General features: G+C 34.8%; 1 protein-coding gene across 2 annotated transcripts in view; it reads left to right on the top strand.

Moving 5' to 3' along the window:
- The first annotated feature begins 6397 nt into the window (after positions 1-6397).
- Positions 6398-20122, top strand: part of LOC136026126 (protein cycle-like) — a 175948-nt gene continuing 162223 nt past the window's right edge. Inside the window, exons 1-2 of one of the 2 annotated variants that reach the window (XM_065702419.1) lie at positions 6401-6622; positions 12732-12898. In XM_065702419.1, the coding sequence (XP_065558491.1) occupies positions 6576-6622; positions 12732-12898 (214 nt within the window). In that variant the 5' untranslated portion in view covers positions 6401-6575. Of the gene's footprint in view, positions 6623-12731; positions 12899-20122 lie in introns of both variants that reach the window. The other variant, XM_065702429.1, reaches the window with a different exon arrangement.

Genomic DNA, 20122 nt, shown 5'->3' with positions numbered 1-20122 from the left:
AATCAGAAACCGGGTTGGTTTTGCACCGACTTTTTTCATAGCTTTTTTTACGCTGAATATGGACTGTGAGCTTATCTTATACTGAGCTAGTTAGTGGATGGGTCTTTTTTCTGCATAGAGGCCTAGTCCGTTTCGTACATCATCAACACGTATATGGTGTTCTCATTGAGTCACGATTTAGTTTGTTTTCGTGAATCAAGACTTAGTTGACTTCTAAGCCAGTCACGATTAAACTCTTTTTTGCACCAAATCAAGCCTAAGCTTGTTTTTGCACTCATGCTGTCTACAACTCAGACTTGGCTCGGGTTGCTTCATACATGTTATAAGTGCCTGAGTTGTTCGGGTTTTAATACGTACAGACCCTTATCTTTAAAACTTTACATTTAAAAATCGTACCATTTCTGTGATTTTGGACCCTCTAACCGGGCGCATATTTTTCTTTTTTACCCCGGGGAATTTTTGGGACAAAGACTATTGCGAGTGATACGAAAATCTTAAAATATTGATTTGACGCTATTCGGAGCTACGCTCTTGGAGGAACATATGACAACGGAAGGGTACATGTTCTCCGCCCAATATTTCAATTCTAATACAGAGATTTAAATTTTCTACCGGCCGAGCTTCGGCCGAGCATTCCAAAGGTACATCTTTTGACAACTTGTATGCGTATAGTATGTTTTGATTTAATTCAAACTTTCTCCTCAATATTCTCAGAAATTTTCACCTTCATGCCCTACGCCTTTGTAGTACTTGTGAAATAGTACTAGTTATGGTAGGAGTAGTATTAGTCTTAGTTGCAGTGGTAAAGGTAGTACTGGTAGTAGTAGTATATATAGTAGCATGCTATTACTGCCTTTTAGTCAGTTGAATATCCCCTATATCATATTCTTGAAGTTTCAGCTTGATATTCAAACCATTCCTGAGAGATTGCTAATTCGTCCTTTTTGACAGTATGTATGCACACAGAGTGTTTTGATTTAGTTCAACTTTTCCTGCAATATTTCCTGAAATATTCACCTTAATATAACTAGCTTCAGCATTAGTCTCAAAAGAAACAGTGGGTGCAGTATTAACAGCAGTAGTAGTAGACATAGTAGCAGCAGTATGGAAATTTTGCCTTTCGGTCAACTGGTCATCCCACTTGTTTGTCATTCTCCAAAAGTTCCAGCTGAATACCCTGATATATTCCTTTTTTACAATTCGCATGTAGGTATTATGTTCTGATTTCGTGTATTTATTCTTTTGCTTTAATTAATTTTTTTTTTTAGCTAAACAGGATCATTTTAGTAAGAAATTATTAAGCAGATCACTCGGAGGTCTGCCGGTAATTTGTTGCCAGTCCATTTTTGATTATTGCTATTATTTTGCAACAGCTTCTGCTTCCTATATATCAGGTATTTCATAGATGATATTTGCAATTTGTAATTATTATGATAGAATTGTATTGTCCAGAATCTTAAGAATGGCGTTTTCTAGAATCAATGATATTTACTTCTTATTTATTTTTAGGAATATTTTTATATGCCTTTTTCATTGGGGATGAAGGACACTATTAGCGTCTTCTCCATTGTAGTCCAAAATACTCATTCACATGTCTACCAATGCAGAGGGGGAAAAGCAAAGTGGAGCCTTATTGACCTTGCCAGGATATTTCTTAGCAAGTAGAACTGTAATACCACATAACAAGTAATATCAGGAGCTTTGTTTTAAGCGATTTTAACAGTTAATATTTCTCTTTTCCTATTTATATTCAAGGGTTCAATGTACCTAAACTTATATGTAACATATATTTAAACTTCATAGAAATCTATTGTAGAGGTTGCGACATCACGCATAGTTTCCATTCATATGAACAATAACACCCCTCTCAGTATACCTGAAATTCAGTAGTAGAAACATCTATATTGGCTTATCCAACAAAAATGCTCTTTGTCGAAAATTTTTACTAAATGCTCAAAATTGGTCCAGAATTTTATTGATGAATGATAATGCTACTACCACTACTAATAACTCACTGCAGCACCAAGCCACCTGAGGCCAACACAGCTAAGCACGCTCCTCCTTCAACCTAATCTATTTAAGCCTCCCTCTTTAGACCCTCCCAGAAAGTTCCAATTTCCTTTAAATCTTTATTTATGACATCCTCCCAACCCAAACAAGGACGACCTGCTTTCTTTGTAGCTCCAGACGGTTGGCCAAAAAGGACAATCTTCGGTAATCTGTCATCCTTCATCCGTAGAACGTGGCCTAGCCATCTCAACCTTTCTATCATTATAGCCCTAGAAAACGGGATTGAACCACATTTTTCGTATAACCTACTGTTTGAAATACGGTCAGTCAGTCGGATAACCAGAGCAATCCGTAGGCAATTTCTCTCGAAGACATCTAGCAAATTTTCATCTGATTTTCGGAGTGCCCATGCTTCAGAGCGATATTCGACCACTGTCATCTCTGTAGCTTCCAATATTCTAATCTTGGTTTGCAGACTTATCTTTCTATTCTTCCAAACTTTTCTTAACTGTGAAAAAACACCCTGAGCCTCAGCTATTCTACTTTTAACATCTTCACTGCTCCCACAGTCTTTACTAATTATACTACCAAGGAAAGTAAAGCTGCCAACCTAATCAATATTTTCACTACCCAGCGTCACCTTTTCATCTTAACTTATTACTAGCCTTAGTGACTTAGTCTTCTTCACATTAATTTTCAAGCCTATTTTACCACCTTGAACTCGCAAAACCTCTAAAAATTCATTCATTTTGCCCACACTTTCATCTAATATGCTTAAATCATCAGCATAATCTAAGTCCAGGAGCGTTTTTCCTCCCTATTTGATTCAGTGGTCTCCAATCGCCTTTCTTGTGCTCCTTAAGACGAAGTCAATCAATATTATCCATATGAAGGGGGATAGAACACAACCCTGCTTAACTCCTGATTTAATACAAAACGTGTTTCTAACCTCATTTCTTCCCTTAGCCACAGCAGTATTATTCTCGTACATAGAAAAAATCATTTTAATGTGTTTTTCTGGTATACCATATAACGATGAGACCTTTGTTAAGGCTCTTCTATCAACAAAATAGAAAGCTTGCTCATAATCGATAAAACTGAGGACCAAAGGTCTTTGACAATGGAGGGACTTCTCAATTATTAACCTAAGAGTGAAAACGTGGTTAACACATCCTCTACCATTTCTAAAACCGCATTGTTCTTCCCTTAAAACTTTGTCTACAGTATCTCTCAGTCTAAAAGTATCATATTACTCAGTAATTTGCGACCTACAGAGACCAGACTAATGCCTCGATAATTACGACACCCACTCTTGTCACCTTTTCTATACAGTGGTTTAATTAGGGTTTTTCTTAAATCATTGGGTACTTCCCCTTTTTCAAAATTCTTGTTCATAATCTTAAGTAGCTTATTCCTGACCTTGGAGCCACCATATTTAAGAAACTCCTTAATCATACTATAGGCCTCTGAAGCCATATTATTTTGTAATCCTTTTAGTACTGTCGCTAATTTTTCCTCACTAAACAAATCTACCTTCACATCCGAGGTATCACAAACTTTTCATTTTCATCTATATCTTTTCCTGCAAACTGTATCTCGGTTTAGGACAGTCTTAAAATGTCCCACCCATCTTTCTTTAACTTTTTCCTTATCACTAATTGTGGCCCCATTTCTATCTTTAACTATCACTAGTTTGGCTACTCCCTTTCAATTTATTAACATGCCAGTATAATATTTTACTATTATGCTATCTAGCCGCATCTTCCAGATCCTCAGCAATTTTTTTCCATGGCCTCCACTTCACATCTCCTTAGTTGATATGTTAATGCTTTCTTCACTTTCTTTACATTCCTTTTGTTTTCATACGAACTATCCATCAGTTAATTCTCATGTAAGCCCCTTCTACTCTCTATTAAACCTAAAGCCTTTTCACTAATATTCCTAGTTGCAGTCTTAGCACTCTTCCCTGAGACACCATCAGCAACTTCACAAATGGTTTTTCTGAAATTATTCCATCCATCTTCCACATTGTCAAATTTTAAACTCTCAAGTTTAGTATTCAACTGTTCCTGGAAGTTTTTTCTCACATTTTCATCCTGGAGTCTACCAACATCATAACTTTCCGGGAGGTAGTTACTCTTCCGAAAATTTAGCTTTAAATTAACCTTAGACACTACTAGATGGTCTCAAACAGAAGAATAAAAAAAAACTAGAACGCGGTAGCGCAGTGGGTTTGATATTAGCTTAGTAATACAGGACCCAGGGTTTGAACCCATCTGTAGCAGCACACTTGAAGGCCCAAGAAGGGTCTATGGAAGAACAGGATGGTTGGCTCCGGCTATCCTATTGGGATGCTATTGCGCTTCCTAATTAGAGGGCCATTAAACGGAGGTAACCACCAACGGTTTGGACTGCAGAGTCTAGTGCCACATTTGTTATTGTAGTTGTTAGGAATCAATTTACAATCATTGATAAATGTAATTTAACAGCAAGAAATTTTGGGTTAGGCCTGGTCGTGACTTGAGAAATGATGAGAAGTTAAATTAAAAAACAAGTCTTTTCAGCTGAAAGTGAGGAGCAAAATTAAAACCTGAAACGACAGAAATTATTCGGTATTAGAGGGCGGCTGCTCTTCTTCAGATCCTTATTCTTTAATAAAATTTGCTTGTCCTCCCAATTCTTCAACCATTATTGACGAAACACAAGAGCGTTGAATTGAAAAACAATATCTTTTAAAGTACTTAAAAAACTTTAAGGTGACGAGCGGAAGGGTTGAGCTAAGGGCAACTCCCCTCATATACGAAATAATTTCTTTTCTTTTTAAGTTTTTATGGTGCTCCTAACTCTCTGTTGATTTTTTTTTTATTTATCATACTCCATTGGATTTATTTTCATGTTTTATTTATTTTAAGTCTTCTTTTCGTGTTTTGTGTCTTGGATGTTGACTAATTATAGCAAAATAAATGGAGAATTATTGCTTGCTCATTTGAAATAATTAAATATTTTCGTGTTGGATTTTTCTTTGGTTCTGACTTGATATTTTACTCGTGTTTTTGAAATTAAATTAAAATACAGACACTCATACAGGTGCTTCAGTCTGAAAACCTTCTGATGTACGCTCATAAACATTATTTTTCTTCGTAATTAGCGTTTGATAATAAGTAGCTGTGTTGATTTTGAACAAACTTGGTTCCAATATAGAATCTGACTCCATTTATTAGAATTCAAAAAAAGAAAAAGAAAAAAAGAACAAACAATGCCCCCATAAAGAGGAAATCTTTTGATGTACAATTGATGGATATTTTCTCTGTCGCTAGATAATAATATCATATGCTATAATTTTTGGTGCCAGAGCAAGTCAAGGAAAATTATAACTAGCACTAGTTAGTCCTAATGTGTTATCTTTGTTCATTTCCATTATAGAGCAGCCCTCCTACATTTGCCACTAATTTTATATTTTCAAAATAACCTTTACCTTTAACCCTCCTTTAGCCTTTACCTTACCCTACTATGATAGCTCCCCCCAACAAAAAAAGAATTGAAAGAAACGAATATATTAAAATAAATACTGTGGGATACTCCACGCCATATATTCTGCCTATATTGGGAATATAGCTAGAACATCCCAAAAGTTGTTATTTCTTTCATTATTTTTATTTGTCACACTTTTCCTATGGTTGCTCAGTTTTGTATATGTTGGAATTTTCTAGGAGGAAAATTTGCTTGGGAAGGAATTGACCTTGGCCAATTCTGTGGGGGAATTTTCCAGGAGCAATTTTCTGCGAAGGGGGTGGTTTTCCAAGCAATGTTCCGCGTTGAATTTTCATTAGGGGAGAACTCTCCGGGAGGGTCAACTCTCAGGGTTAATATTCCAGAGATAAGTGTGTTTTGTAGGAGGAGTGGGGGAAGAAACTTTCTGCCATTCGTTTAATAAGTGACACCTAGTATCATTCGTTCTAGGTATAATTAGTTTGAACTACTATTATTTCTAATATGGACCATTACTAAATTATTCATTGTAGCATTATACTTTTGTTCATTAAAGGTTATTTACAATTTTACTTCAGAAATTCTTGTTAATCTTACCAAAATTGTTTGTTTTACAAAGACTAATATTTTCTTTTTTTTGTGGTAACTCCCCCCATTTTTTGGTCACGAATGTTCCAAATTCATTCGGTATTCTATCAATCCGATCTTGAATCACTTTTATTATCGACTGCTGTAAAATTATAAATTTTCAGACCAGCAATACTGCGTATTCTAGATTACGTTTAACATTTGCTTTAGTGTTATCCTCGGAAAAGTTTTCATTCAACAGTATTAAGAGGAGCTCTCTTGCTTTTGCTGACTCCTCCCTTTTCTCGTCGCAGACACTCCATATATTTGAGATGTTTCTACAGGATCATTCCAGTTTTGTGACAGCCACAGTTTAAGAATATAACAAAGAATTTTTTTTCCAAACATGAGACACATTTGATACCCCGTGTGTAGACATTGAGCATATATGTCAAAACCATAGTTCAGTTGCAACCACAGTATATGTAATAGTATTCTGATTTTTGAAAATGGATGTGGACAAAATTGGAATGAATATACCTAAGAACCTCCCAAGGTTAGAGCACTAGCTTAGAAAGATTATAATGTCCAGTTTCTATTGTTCAGATGTAGGCTAAGTTTTTCAACTTTGTTGCATTAATTTTATTTGTGTTTGCTGTCAATACTCTTTTCAACAACATATGTTCCTAGTACTTTTATAGATTTCCTTTTTTCAGTTGTGCTATTCATATATTTGAAGAGCCCTGGAAAGTTCGAAAAGGGAGAGGGTTAAAATGCATTGGATTAGGACTTTAAACTGTATTTTATCGATTTTCTTTCAATTTAGGGCAAATACTTCTACTGGACAGGATTGTTACGGTAAACTAAAATAACGAAATATCCAGAATCATAAAGATATGAAATTTTCAGGAAAACAACGCATTAAAAGAAAATGTGTAACACGGATGAGCAAAACCTTGTGTTCTGGGAACTGTCCTTTTGCCTCCCGAATTGGGAAGCAACCAATACCAAAATGTGGAAAAAAATAGAAGTCGAGTAGAAGGAGTAGAATTGCAGTATTTTTGTTATTTGAACAGGGGAGTATGATTTTTTTTATTTTTTTTTTTATTTATTTAACGATTTGAAGAGGATTCTGAAAGCCATTATTAAAAAAAGATAGCGGGGGGAAGTCTATTCCCCATGGAACATAGTATTTTATGAAAAAAAAAATATATAAACTTGGCCTTTCTCATCGAATTTTTTTCCATATTTTTCTTTACTATTTATAGAATCATGAGGTATAGATCTGAATACAGATTGTTTTCCCATGGACCATTATATGTTGCATGTTCAAGAGTCGGTAAACCTGACAATCTATTTATATGCAAAGACAATGGGACAGCAAAGAATGTTGTATATTCGCAAGTTTTACGTAGTTAAAACCATATATATATATATATATCTATATTCACAGGTGGGACATAGGGACACAACTACAATGGCGCGTAACTATTATGGCGCGTAACGACTTACGCGCGCGGGGGGGCTTGGGGGGGGCGCGAAGCGCCCCCACCAACTAGGTGTTGGGGTGGCGCGAAGCGCCACCCCAACAGCTAGTATATATATAAAAATAAGTTGTCTGTGTGTGTGTGGGTCTGTCTGTCGAGTGACGTCATGTTTGTGTGTCGACTGACGTCATGTTTTCGACTGACGAAATTACAGACCGGGACATCGGGACACAAATGACGACCGGGACACCGGCACATAGGGAATATAAATGACGACCGGGACACTCAAAGAGAAAGCGACCGGGACACAAGGAATGTTCGATTAGCAATCATCATCAACAAAGCACCGGGACACAAATGACGACCGGGACACAGGGACACAGGGACACAGGGACGACCAGGACATAAGTAAAAAAAAAACTAAAAAAAAATTAAAAAAGGTAAAAACTACAAAAAAACTAAAAAGAAAAAAACTAAAAACTAATGAAAAAACTAAAAAAGCTAAAAAACTAAAAAAAGAAAAAAAAAGAAAAAAAGGAAAAAAAATTAAAAATAAAGGAGGAAAACAAAACTAAAAAAAATAAAAAAACTAAAAAGAAAAAAAGGGGAAAAATACAAAAATTTATTTCATCATATACCATTTCAAAAACGAATGTATATACAGACCGGGACACAGGGATACAAATGACGACCGGGACACAGGGACACAACTACAATGGGGACGCCGGGGGGCACAGGGGGATATATAAATGACGACGGGGACACAGAGAATGTTCGATTAGCAATCACCATCAACAAAGCTCAAGGGCAATCATTAGAATCATGAGGTATAACTATAAAAACTAAAAAAAGGGTAAAAAACTAAGACTAAAAAAAAAGACCAATTCAAAAAGGAATGTATATACATACCGGGACACCGGGACACAAATGACGACCGGGACACCGGGACACAAGGAATATAAATGACGCCCGGGACACTCTAAGAGAAATCACAGACTGGGACACTGGGACACAAATGACGACCGGGACACAGGGACACAACTACAACGGGGACGCCGGGGGGCACAGGGGGATATATAAATGACGACGGCGACACAGGGAATGGTTGATTAGCAATCACCATCAACAAAGCTCAAGGGCAATAATTAGAATCATGAGGGATAGATCTGAATACGGATTGTTTTCCCATGGACCATTATATGTTGCATGTTCAAGAGTCGGTAAACCTGACAATCTATTTATATGCACAGACAATGGGACAGCAATATACTAATGATTCTAATGATTGCTCTTGAGCTTTGTTGATGATGATTGCTAATCGAACATTCCCTGTGTCCCCGTCGTCATTTATATATCCCCCTGCGCCCCCCGGCGTCCCCGTTGTAGTTGTGTCCCTGTGTCCCGGTCGTCATTTGTATCCCGGTGTCCCGGTCTGTATATACATTTGTTTTTGAAATGGAATATGATGAAATACATTTTTGTATTTTTCCCCCTTTTTTCTGTTTAGTTTTTTTTTTAGTTTTGTTTTTCTCCTTTATTTTTCATTTTTTCCTTTTTTTTTCTTTTTTAGTGTTTTTTAGTTTTTTAGCTTTTTTAGTTTTTTTGTTGGTTTTTAGTTTTTTTTTCTTTTTAGTTTTTTTGTAGTTTTTACCTTTTTTTTTAGCTTTTTTAGTTTTTTTTTTACTTATGTCCTGGTCGTCATTTATACTCCCTGTGTCCCGGTCGTCATTTGTGTCCCGGTGCTTTGTTGATGATGATTGCTAATCGAACATTCCTTGTGTCCCGGTCGCTTTCTCTTTGAATGTCCCGGTCGTCATTTATATTCCCTATGTGCCGGTGTCCCGGTCGCCATTTGTGTCCCGATGTCCCGGTCTGTAATTTCGTCAGTCGAAAACATGACGTCAGTCGACACACAAACATGACGTCACTCGACATACACACACACACACAGACAATTTATATATATATATATATATATATATATATATATATATATATATATATATATATATATATATATATATATATATATATATATATATATATATATATATATATATATATATATATATATATATATATATGTGTGTGTGTGTGTGTGTGTGTACTTTTAAAAAGCTTCTTATTGTTTTAAATTAAATGAACCTTGTGTTTCATGAGTCATTCTTAAGGATTTGGGAGAAAATTCAAACTTTGTTGTAAAGAACGAGGTGTTGTGGATCCACCTAATATACGTAATAATTTCTGTTCGTTTTATGTTTTAATGTTGCACCTTACTTTGTGTTGGAAAAACTTTCTTTTTATTTATTTACGATTGTTGCTTTAAATAATTCCAGGAAATCTGACTCCATCTCCAAGGAAAAGCCACTCCTCTCCACGGATATATCCACTAAATAATTCAGTCCTTGTGAAATTTTATCCCGAACAATTACTCTTAATATCTTTACCCGTAAAATTGAGACGGCAAACAGAAAGCTAGATATAAGAAGAACTTTGTATAGCAATTTTGACAAATCCCCACGGTGTAAAATATCCCCTGAAAATTTCATTCTCTTGAAACTTCCCTCGCCACGGAAAATTCTCTCCGTGAAAATGCCCCCAGCAGCAAATTTGTCTCGAAGTTTCAAAAAAGAAGCAAATCACATTAGCTTTAGAAAATTGTAGATAGGGTTATAAAACCTTGCTTTAATTTTTTCGGAAAAGGGGGTAGAGGAGGGAGGATTAAGGCCTCAAAACTACTCAAAGTGCGTAAGGTGATGTCTCGTTCATATTGTTTGACAAAATTTGTCAAAGTGACAGCAGAATTAATAGTCAATTAATGTATCCCTTTTTGGAATTGAGACAATTTATCCAAAGCAGATGAATATTTATTGGTTTCATAATTTGACGTTTCAAAAGCTTCCAAAAATGTCAAAAGCTTCCAAAAAGATTCCAAAAATGTGTCAGTTGTTAATAATGGAAATAAAAATAGTTTCAAATACCTGCTTTATTTCTCAAAATTTATTTCAGTGAAACGCTTATCTTATGACCTCTTCTCAACTTGGGTTTTAATTTCAGAGTTTTCGTATTTTTAGCACCGAATTGGAAATAATCTTTCCCTTCTTTCCCTTTTATTTAGGAAGCTGTATTTTTTTAAGATGGTGCTCTTGACGTCGATTGATTGAACTTTCTGTTCCTAAATTCCGCAAACATATGGTTCGCCAACAGTAGAATTTATTGACTTAATGAAAACATATTTTCTACAAGATCGTCACTCTAACTGTTCCTTAAAACTTGGTAAAAAAAAAAAAAAATTAGAAACGCAATGTTCTACCCTGACAGAAAACAACATCTAAGGCCACTTTTTCATTAGGCTTTTTACGGATCAGCGTCAAATGAATCAGTCAGTTGAACACATTCTTTTCCAATACTGTATTGAAAAAACAGTTTTTTTCTTAGTTTCGTTGGTTGACTTGCTTTCCAGTTTGTCTGTTAAGCACCAATACATGGTGTTTGTATAAGCCTGTTAGGTGTAAATTTATAAAACCGTTGTTTGTAAAACCTGGCTTAAAATCAAGGCCATATCCAGGGGGGTTAGGTGGTTTGATCTCCCCCCTGAAATGTTTGTCCGACTCGTAAAAACGTAACGGGAATGACCATAAACAAGTTATTGTTTCAATTTTTTTTTTAAAAATTTTCTACTTCCCCCCCCCCCTGAGAAAGAATCAGAGATCCTTTCTTTTTATTTAGATGTTTGATTAGTATTATTCTCAGACTGGGATTGGCTGTCTAGTTATTAATTATTCCCAAAATCTAAAACATTATTTTAATTATTATAGCTTAAAAATCAAAATACTTTTTGGGTCCGCTCTTTTGACCATTAAAGAAATTTGAATCAGTGCGTGGACGGGATTTTAATTCTTTCGTAGGTTGTGAGAATGAATCATAGGTAAAAATTAGTCCGTTTGAATAACAACAGGAAAGGAAAAAAAAAATTAAATTTTGACAAAAGAATATATATAAAAACAACCAGCTTTTTATGGTGATTCCAAATAAGTACTATTCATTAAGTTTACAGTTACTTCTTTTAAAATTAGGCATCCGATAAAAATTACCTAATTTTAAAAAAAATGAGGAAAACAAACCCTTTTTTGGTGGCGGGGGGGCTTTTATTACTTCATCGACACGTATAGCTTAAAAAATTACACTGGTACAAAGCAATATACGCACAAGATATTTTTGGACCTTTTATTCTGCCATTTTTAAACTGATGCACCTATGTCATAATTTGAATGTTAAAATGAAAAAAGGTTATTATTTAAACGATATATTTCTTAAAAAATAACTTTACAAATGTCTGGACCGCTCATTTTAGCAAAATCAAAACCACGTTAACAAAGCTTATCGCAACACTAATATTAAAGAAGTCCAAATCCTTCCATGACTGATTTCAAACTCTTGAGACGGTTCCAACATTTGGTATAATTTTTTTAGTATTTTTATTTTACAAGTGTATTACAATGTGCACCTTAGGTTTATACTCAATGAAATTGATAGAATTGTATGGGATTTCTAAGGGGGGGGGGACACCTGCTGGAATATCTGTGTGACGAGTTTGAAGTTAGTGTGAGTTTAAAGTTTTTGCAGAAGACGTACGAAATGTCTATCTACGCGAGAGTAGTTCAGGATGCGACAAACACTCTTATTTCACCAAGGTTTAACATATAAATTGGCGTGTCAAACCTTTGTGAAATAAGTACTAAACATACGTATAAATGGTATAATGCATTTTGATTTTGGACGTCTGTTTTACATATTTGGTCTAAGACCTGTAATCAGCTTGCTCTATTCAGCTGGCACTATCATTATTTCCGGAAAAATAGGAAGAGGAAAGTTTTCAGTTTTCCTCACTCCTGTAAAATTTTTAGATTGAAAACAAAATCTCCTTTTGAGCTGTTAAAACGAACCTATTATTTTGAATCATTCGGGTATTTAGAATTCCTTGCATTCAGGAATTTTTCTTCTGGCTCCTTTCCTTTGTTTGGACTTTCTTGTCTGTTTTTGGTGGCTCCAAAAACATGGAAAAACCGCCTTGCCAGTGTTTAATCTTTGCATTAAAAAAAGAAAGAAAAAAATAACACAAATTTGATATGGTAATGTCCTGCGGCTAGCTTTTCATTAAATTGTATATATTTTTAGTTCAAGTCGTATAATGAGAAACATCGCTGAGAAACAGAGAAGGGATAAGTTGAATGGATTCATCAGTGAATTAGGATCTATAGTCCCGTTCGTTGCTAACGCTCCTCGCAAATTGGACAAAATTTCCACCCTTCGATTAGCAGCCTCCTACTTGCGACTCAATCAGTGTAAGTTCCTAGTGTGTTACAAAACATATGCTAGGATACGTTTTACGTCTGAAATAGAACTGAATAGATTTCCAATTTAGTGATTTCAATAAATAAGTTGATCTGATAATTGAGTGACCCTCCTTGTGTAGCAACATGGCGAGAACAAACTTTCTAGGCCGTAAAATATGTCTTAACCAAACTTCACTTTTTGACAGAGCTTACATGTGGTGGCTATAAGATAGAAGTAACCTACCGAAATCTAGATGTCCATTTTGAAACCTATAATTGGCTGTTTGAACCCCCCCCCCCTTTTAAGATTAAAAAATGTTAATTTTTCATCTTAAATAGTTTATTTTTCTGTTTATAGTTACCAGAAAGCGAGCTTCAGATAGTCCATGTTATGGGTTTATTCGAAGCTCATAGCCTTACGATGTTGACTGAATCACTAGGATACATTTTTCGTCTTAAACCAAGCTAAAAATAAAAAAGAATAGGATTGTTATCTGTCTTTATTTATTAAAATAAATTGACCCTCTTCCAGGAACAAATCTAAATATTCTTCAAGCAATAAACTTAAATCATCTGAAATTATTGGCTAATTGGCTCCAATTCACATAATAGATACAATTCATTATTAAACTTCATATCCAGCATAATCTTAATCAAATTTCATATCCTGCATAATCTTAATCTTGACGTTTACATAAAAATATATTCGCAATTAGAATTGTAAGAGATGACTCCCCAGATGACTCCCTCCAAGAGATAAATAATTTTCACTCCCATTATATATATATATATATATATATATATATATATATATATATATATATATATATATATATATATATATATATATATATATATATATATATATATATAAAGAAAAAGGAAATCACCAATGTAACAGCACAAACACACACACAAAAAAGACAGAAGGAGAAAAGGAAGACTGTTTTCCTACATTAGTAATTAATATAGATCAGTACTTGAATTAGGCCTTAACCCTACTCATCCATACAATTACATAAAGAGTAATCCATGGACAACCATTACAACCATAAAGAGTAATCCATGGACAGGCAGTCCTGCCGTAAGTAAGTATAAGTCGTCATTTACCAAATATTAAAAACAGTAAAAAAGACAAATAATTTATAGGCAACAATCCAACACAAGGGCTCATCAGGAGAATACACACTTGCCTAAATGATTTTGGCACTTTAAATTCCCTACCCAGGCAAGTGGCGTGCCTCCGTAAAATCTCCATGGTATCCCCGTACTAGGTATCATCCCCAAAATATATGCCTATGATAAAACAAATGTAGAATAATCAGGTAACACTAAAAAAAGCATATCATAACTATATATATATATATATATATATATATATATATATATATATATATATATATATATATATATATATATATATATATATATACTCTCTGCCGATGCTTATGAACCTTTATACTACGATGCATACTAGCAACTCACTGCAACACCAAGGTGCTTGAGACCATCACAGCGGCATGTGCTTCTCCTCCTCTTTGGTCTATTCAAATTTTCACTTTTTACACCCTCTGTATGAAGTTGCCATTTTCGTAAATCCGTTCTTATGACCTCTTCCAACATTATCGGGGATAATAGGTTTTTTGTTTGACCACTCAGATATTGAAAGTGGGAATGAGCCACATTTATCATAAACCTGGTTTATTGCTTGGCATACATTGGGCGAAGAAATTTACCTAAAATGGGATTGTCTCCGAAAGATTTGAAACGGGTAATATATGTAAGAGGTGGGGATTTTATGCCTCTTGGAGAACATAGGAAATATTTAGGGAGAAATAAATTGAAGTATGGCCCTTACAGTTACCCTATATATGGAGAGATGGATGAGTCTTTGCATCGTTTTTTTACGCTATTGTAGGGAGTTGAAGGAGTTGCACTTGGAAATATTTGGTAGGAGGATTGAGGAGGGAATTAGATCTTGAAAATTTTGAGAAGTAGGTTTTACTGAAGGATAAAAAATATTGGAAAGTTTGTCCGGGTAGGTATAAGGTATCGTTGTGATTTCCTCACATAATTAGTTTTAGTGTCTTTTTAGTCTATTTTTGTTGCTGTATTTTTTAATTTTTTTTTGTGTATGTCACCATGGTCCAACTGGGCTTTCGTGTGAATAAATCTATCCAACTATCATACGGTTAGTGTACTCGCGTTTCGAAACCTCACCTAATCCTTTTCATAACTGAAACTTCCAATATTCTACTTTGGGTTCGCAAACTCTTTCTATTTTTTTCAAATTTTTTCTAATTTTAAATTCACTTTTAGTCTTGACTGTTCTATCTTTTATTAATACAAAAACAATTTTTTTCAACTGAAAGTAGAAAGAAACGTTAAAACTTAAAACGGACTGAAATAATTTCCTCTTTGAAGGGACTGCCCCCTCCTCAATACAGTAAGCTCTTTACAGTAAAGTTTTTAGTACTTAAATAAAAGCTTCTGAATTTTGTTGTAGGAGTCGTTCTTTAAGTTAAATAAAAAACGATTTTTTTTAAACTGAAAGTAAGGAGCGACATTAAATTTTTAAAGGAAGTGAAATTATTCCGTAAATAAAAACGACTGTCTCCTCCTCAACGATCCAATCATTACTCTAAAGTTTGGGTCTTTCTCACAAATATACTTTTTAAAACAATAAAATACTTTAACGTAAATAGAAGGGCATTGAGAAGGGGACAGCCCCTTTCATATACAGGATGATTAATGTTCATTTTAAGTTTTAATGTCAATTCTCAATTTTAGTTAAAGAAACTTTGTTTTTCATTCATAAAGTTTTGGGATTATTGCAGGTTTTGAATTTGTCTCACCATGAATGAATAATTAAAACGATTTTTGAACATTAATTTTACTTTTTCAACTAATAATAACCTTATTATAACCTAAGTTGAATTATTCCCGTTGTTTAAGAATGACTCCTGAATCACAAAGGCTGTTTAATTAAAATAATAACCTATTATAAAAGTTAAATAAGCAACTTTAACGGAAGAGCAAACTAAGAAGACTAATTCACTAAGCCTAGGATTAAGTGAAGGTGAAAAGGTGACGTTGGGTTACGAAAAGACGGATCAGGTGGGCCGCTTCACTTGCCATGGTAGCATTATTAGTAAAGATGGTGGGAGCAGTGAAGATGTTAAAAGTAGAATAGCTAAGGCTCAGGGTGCTTTTTCATAGTTAAAAAATGTTAAGAAGAATAGGAAGATAAGTCTGCAAACCAAGATTAGAATATTGGAAGCAACAGTGATGACAGTGGTCAAATATTGCTCTGAAGCATGGGTGCTAAGAAAAGCAGACGAAAATGTACTAAATGTTTTCCAGACGAATTGCTTACCGATTGTTCTGGGTACCCGGCTGACTCACCGTATTTCAAACAGTAGGTTGTACGAAAAATGTGGTTCAATCCCACCTTCTAGGGCTATAATGAAAGAAAGGTTGAGATGACTAGGTCATGTTCTGCGGATAAAGGATGACAGATTTCCAAAGACTGTCCTTTTTGGCCAACCAACTGGGTTTATACGAAAGGTCAGTCGTCCTTGTCTGGTATGCGAGGATGTCATAAATAAAGAATTAAAGGAAATAGGAACTTTCTTGGAAGGTGTAAAGAGGGAGGTCTTGAATAGATGAGGCTGGAAGAGGAGCTTGCGTAGCTGTTTTAGCCTCAGGCGGCTTGGTGCTGCAGTGAGTTATTATTAGCAGCAGTAGTAGTAGTAATAGTAGTTAAAGTCACCGTAATTTGATTTTTGTTCCGGTTGTTTCAGAATGACTCCTTAATCCCCAAATGCTGTTTAAGTGGAATAATAACCTTTTTTAAATGTTAAAAAACAAAATTCTAGCCTAAGAGTGAGCTATTGAGGAGAGAAAACTCCCCTCATATACGTAATTCCTTCTGTTTGTCTAAAGTTTTTATGTTCTTTCTTAATTTCAGTTAAAGAAAAACTTGTTTTTTATTTAATTGCTGATCTTTTTTTCAAATAATGTCGAAAAATTATGGTCCCCCTCCATGGAAAATTTTCTTCTCTCATGAAAAATTTCTCCATGGAAAGATTCTCCTATGTAACATAAATTAGCGATATTCCCAGAACTAATTTTTCAAGGCATAGTAACTCAGTGGCGAAAGAGGTCAAAACTGTTTTGGTGAAAATGATAGTCACAAGCTGAGCAATTCTCAAATGACAATATATACGCAATTCTCAAATGACACATATACGTAATAATTTATGTTCGCTTTAAGTTTTAATGTAATCCCTTACCTCCAGTTGGAAAAAAGTTCGTTTTTTTATTTAATAGCAACCACAAGCCTAAGAAATACAGTATCATTGGCTTATTATGACATAAAAATCATATTTATTTGGATCACTTTACATGATTAACTAAAGCGAGATTTGTACATTAATTTTACCTTCTTTAATTAACAATGACTTTATGATAACCTAAGTTCGGTTTTTGTTCCAGTTTCTTAAGAATGAGTCCTGAATCACAAAGGCTGTTTTTTTTCAAAAGTTAAAAAGGAACTTTAACATAAGAGTTAGCTATTGAGGAGAGGCAAACCCACCTAATATGCGTTAAATTTTCTTTTATTTTAAAGTTTTTCTTGTCTTGCAGTTAAAAAAAAAAACTATTTTCTATTTTAATTGCTGATCTTTTTTGAATAATGTCAGTAAATCCAGTTCCCCTCCATGTAACTTAATTAACTTGAATTACCAATATCTGTGGAATTAATTTCGTAAGGCATAGTAGCAGAACGGCCAAATTAAAACTATTTTTATGAAAATGAAAGTCACAAGCTGAGCTATTCACAAATGAATGAAATGAATGGAAGAAAAGTTGTTTAAACGATATACATAATAATTTATATTCCTTTTCAGTTTTAATGTTATTAAATAAAAAAAAAACTGATTTTTTTAGCTGAAAGTAAGGAGCGACATTGAAACTTAAAACGAACAGAAATTACTCCGTATATGAAATGGGTTGTCCCCTCCGCAATCCCCCGCTCTTTACGCTAAAGCTTTTAATTGTTTTAAAAAGTAGAATTGTGGCAAAGAGTCAAACTTTTAAGCGTAAAGAGCGAGGGATTGCGGAGGGGACAACCCATTTCATATACGGAGTAATTTCTGTTCGTTTTAAGTTTTAATGTCGCTCCTTACTTTCAGCTAAAAAAATCTTTATTTTTATTTAATTTCTGAACGTTTTTGAATTAATGCATGTTTGATTTTGGCTCTCCGCACATAAATTATTAAAATGAAATTTGTATATTAATTCGTATTTTAGCTAAATGGCTTTCTCTTAGTTTTGATCAGACGATTTTGAGAAATAAGGGGTGGAGAAGGAGGCCTAGTTGCCCTCCAATTTTTCGGTTAATTAAAAAGGCTACTAGAACTTTTAATTTTTAACGAACGTTTTATTAATCAAACATTAAATATTAGTCGCGTCAATATTATTAAAATGACGGGTAAAATATGGAACAAATGATTTGCGATATCTCTCAGTACTATAGGCTGAGCAAGTCAGTAACTGTGAACAATTATTTTTTATTTGTCGGAGTCTAGTAACTGGTCCTTCAGTTGGGGGGGGGGGGGGGGGCTCACAAAGTTGGGTAGTAGACGACAATGAGTTGGGGAATTTAAACAATTTAGTCCAAATTTATGTGTTAAGCCATGTCTACGACTATCAAGTGAGTCCAAATTGAGTTGTTTCAGTGCATCTTCGTAAGTTGAGTAGTTTTGTCCAAGTATAATTTTTACAGCTCTTTTTTGTATCGTCTCAAGTCTATCTGTTTGATCTTTTGTCAATCCCAGATGCCAAGCAGGGCATGCATACTCAAGAGAAGGTCTAACATAGCTGCGGTATACAAAATTTAAAACCTCAGTTGGTGTACCAAATCTTTTTAGGTTGGAAAATGACTGTAAAAGCGAGGCGTATTTTTTAGTCAGATAGTCAACGTGCGAATTCCATCTTAAATCACCGTCAAAAAGAATCCCAAGTATCTTAACAGTTTTCTTTGTTGGCAGTATGGAATTATGAGAAGAGTGGTTGTTACCCTTTAGGAAGGAAAATGTCATATAAGAGCTCTTAGTTTCACTGACCGTCAGTTTTACCTTTCCTAATTCAGCTTTTAGATCATGATAGATTTTGATCAAGTCAAGCTGTTCAGTAGTCGGAGGGCTTAGTCGCAGTGATAAAACAGTTAAATCATCAGCAAATTTAAAACGCTCACGTATTGTTGTTAAAATACGGTTAAAAACAATAAGAAAAGAAAGCGGGCCTAATTTAGTCCCTTGTGGCAAACCACAAAAAATATTTACAAATTCAGATGGCTCATGATCAGGAAGGAAACCTAACCATTTCAGAAGCCACTTCCCATCGATGCCTCTGACCCAGCCAAAGTCAGAAAAACTGGGAAGGATTGGCGTTGATTCCTGGCTGCGACTCCGCAGATGACCTGACTGTAGTGCAGCTTTAAGAATATGTCGTAAAAGCAAAGCACTAGCTGGAGGAAGTCTCGGCATTTTCTTGGTCTTTTGTCGGTGAAATATTTCTTTCCTAAATTCATTCACGTCGTCGCAGTCTTGTTCAACGTCGTATGTCTTCATGACAAAGCGTTCAAGGTCGTGTACTTGCAGTTCTGTCACTTGGGAAGGCTGGTTTGTCAGTTGAAAGAACGTCTCCGTCAGTCCTGGCATATTTTGCCAAGTCACAAAGAACTTTGAGTGGTAGATAAAAGAAGATACGGAATCTCATCCTGTAAACGCGTGGAAGAACGAAAGTGTCTGTGCGAAGAAAATGTCAGTTTCTCGAATCGCGCGAGGCTCATGATCCCGATATAACAGGCTGGAGTGGAGTAGTTAATGCAGCAGTTTTAAATACCGTCCTTTCATTCCAACATAATCGTTAAATTCCGGCATAATCACACCTAATCGTAGTACAGTTTGTACAATACAAATTGCCTAAGTATGAGACTAAGACGCGTCCAATTTAAGGCCTTTGTTTACATGCGCTAAACCAAAATTGGTTAAATACTTGTTAACTCTTCATCTCTTTATTTATTGTAAATGAATCAACATAAGCTAAACGGACGGATTAAAGCATTTAAGAATTATAATTTTATCAGGAACGCAAAGAGATCAATCGAATCTTCAGGCAAAAAGAATAATCACAAGTTCAACAATTAAAGCATTTTGATTTGCACCA

This window comes from Artemia franciscana, chromosome 1 (assembly GCF_032884065.1).
Source record: "Artemia franciscana chromosome 1, ASM3288406v1, whole genome shotgun sequence".
NCBI classification, from domain to species: Eukaryota; Metazoa; Arthropoda; class Branchiopoda; order Anostraca; family Artemiidae; genus Artemia; species Artemia franciscana.
Note: the sequence above shows the minus strand (reverse complement) of the source record. Positions and strands in the feature narration are given on the sequence as shown.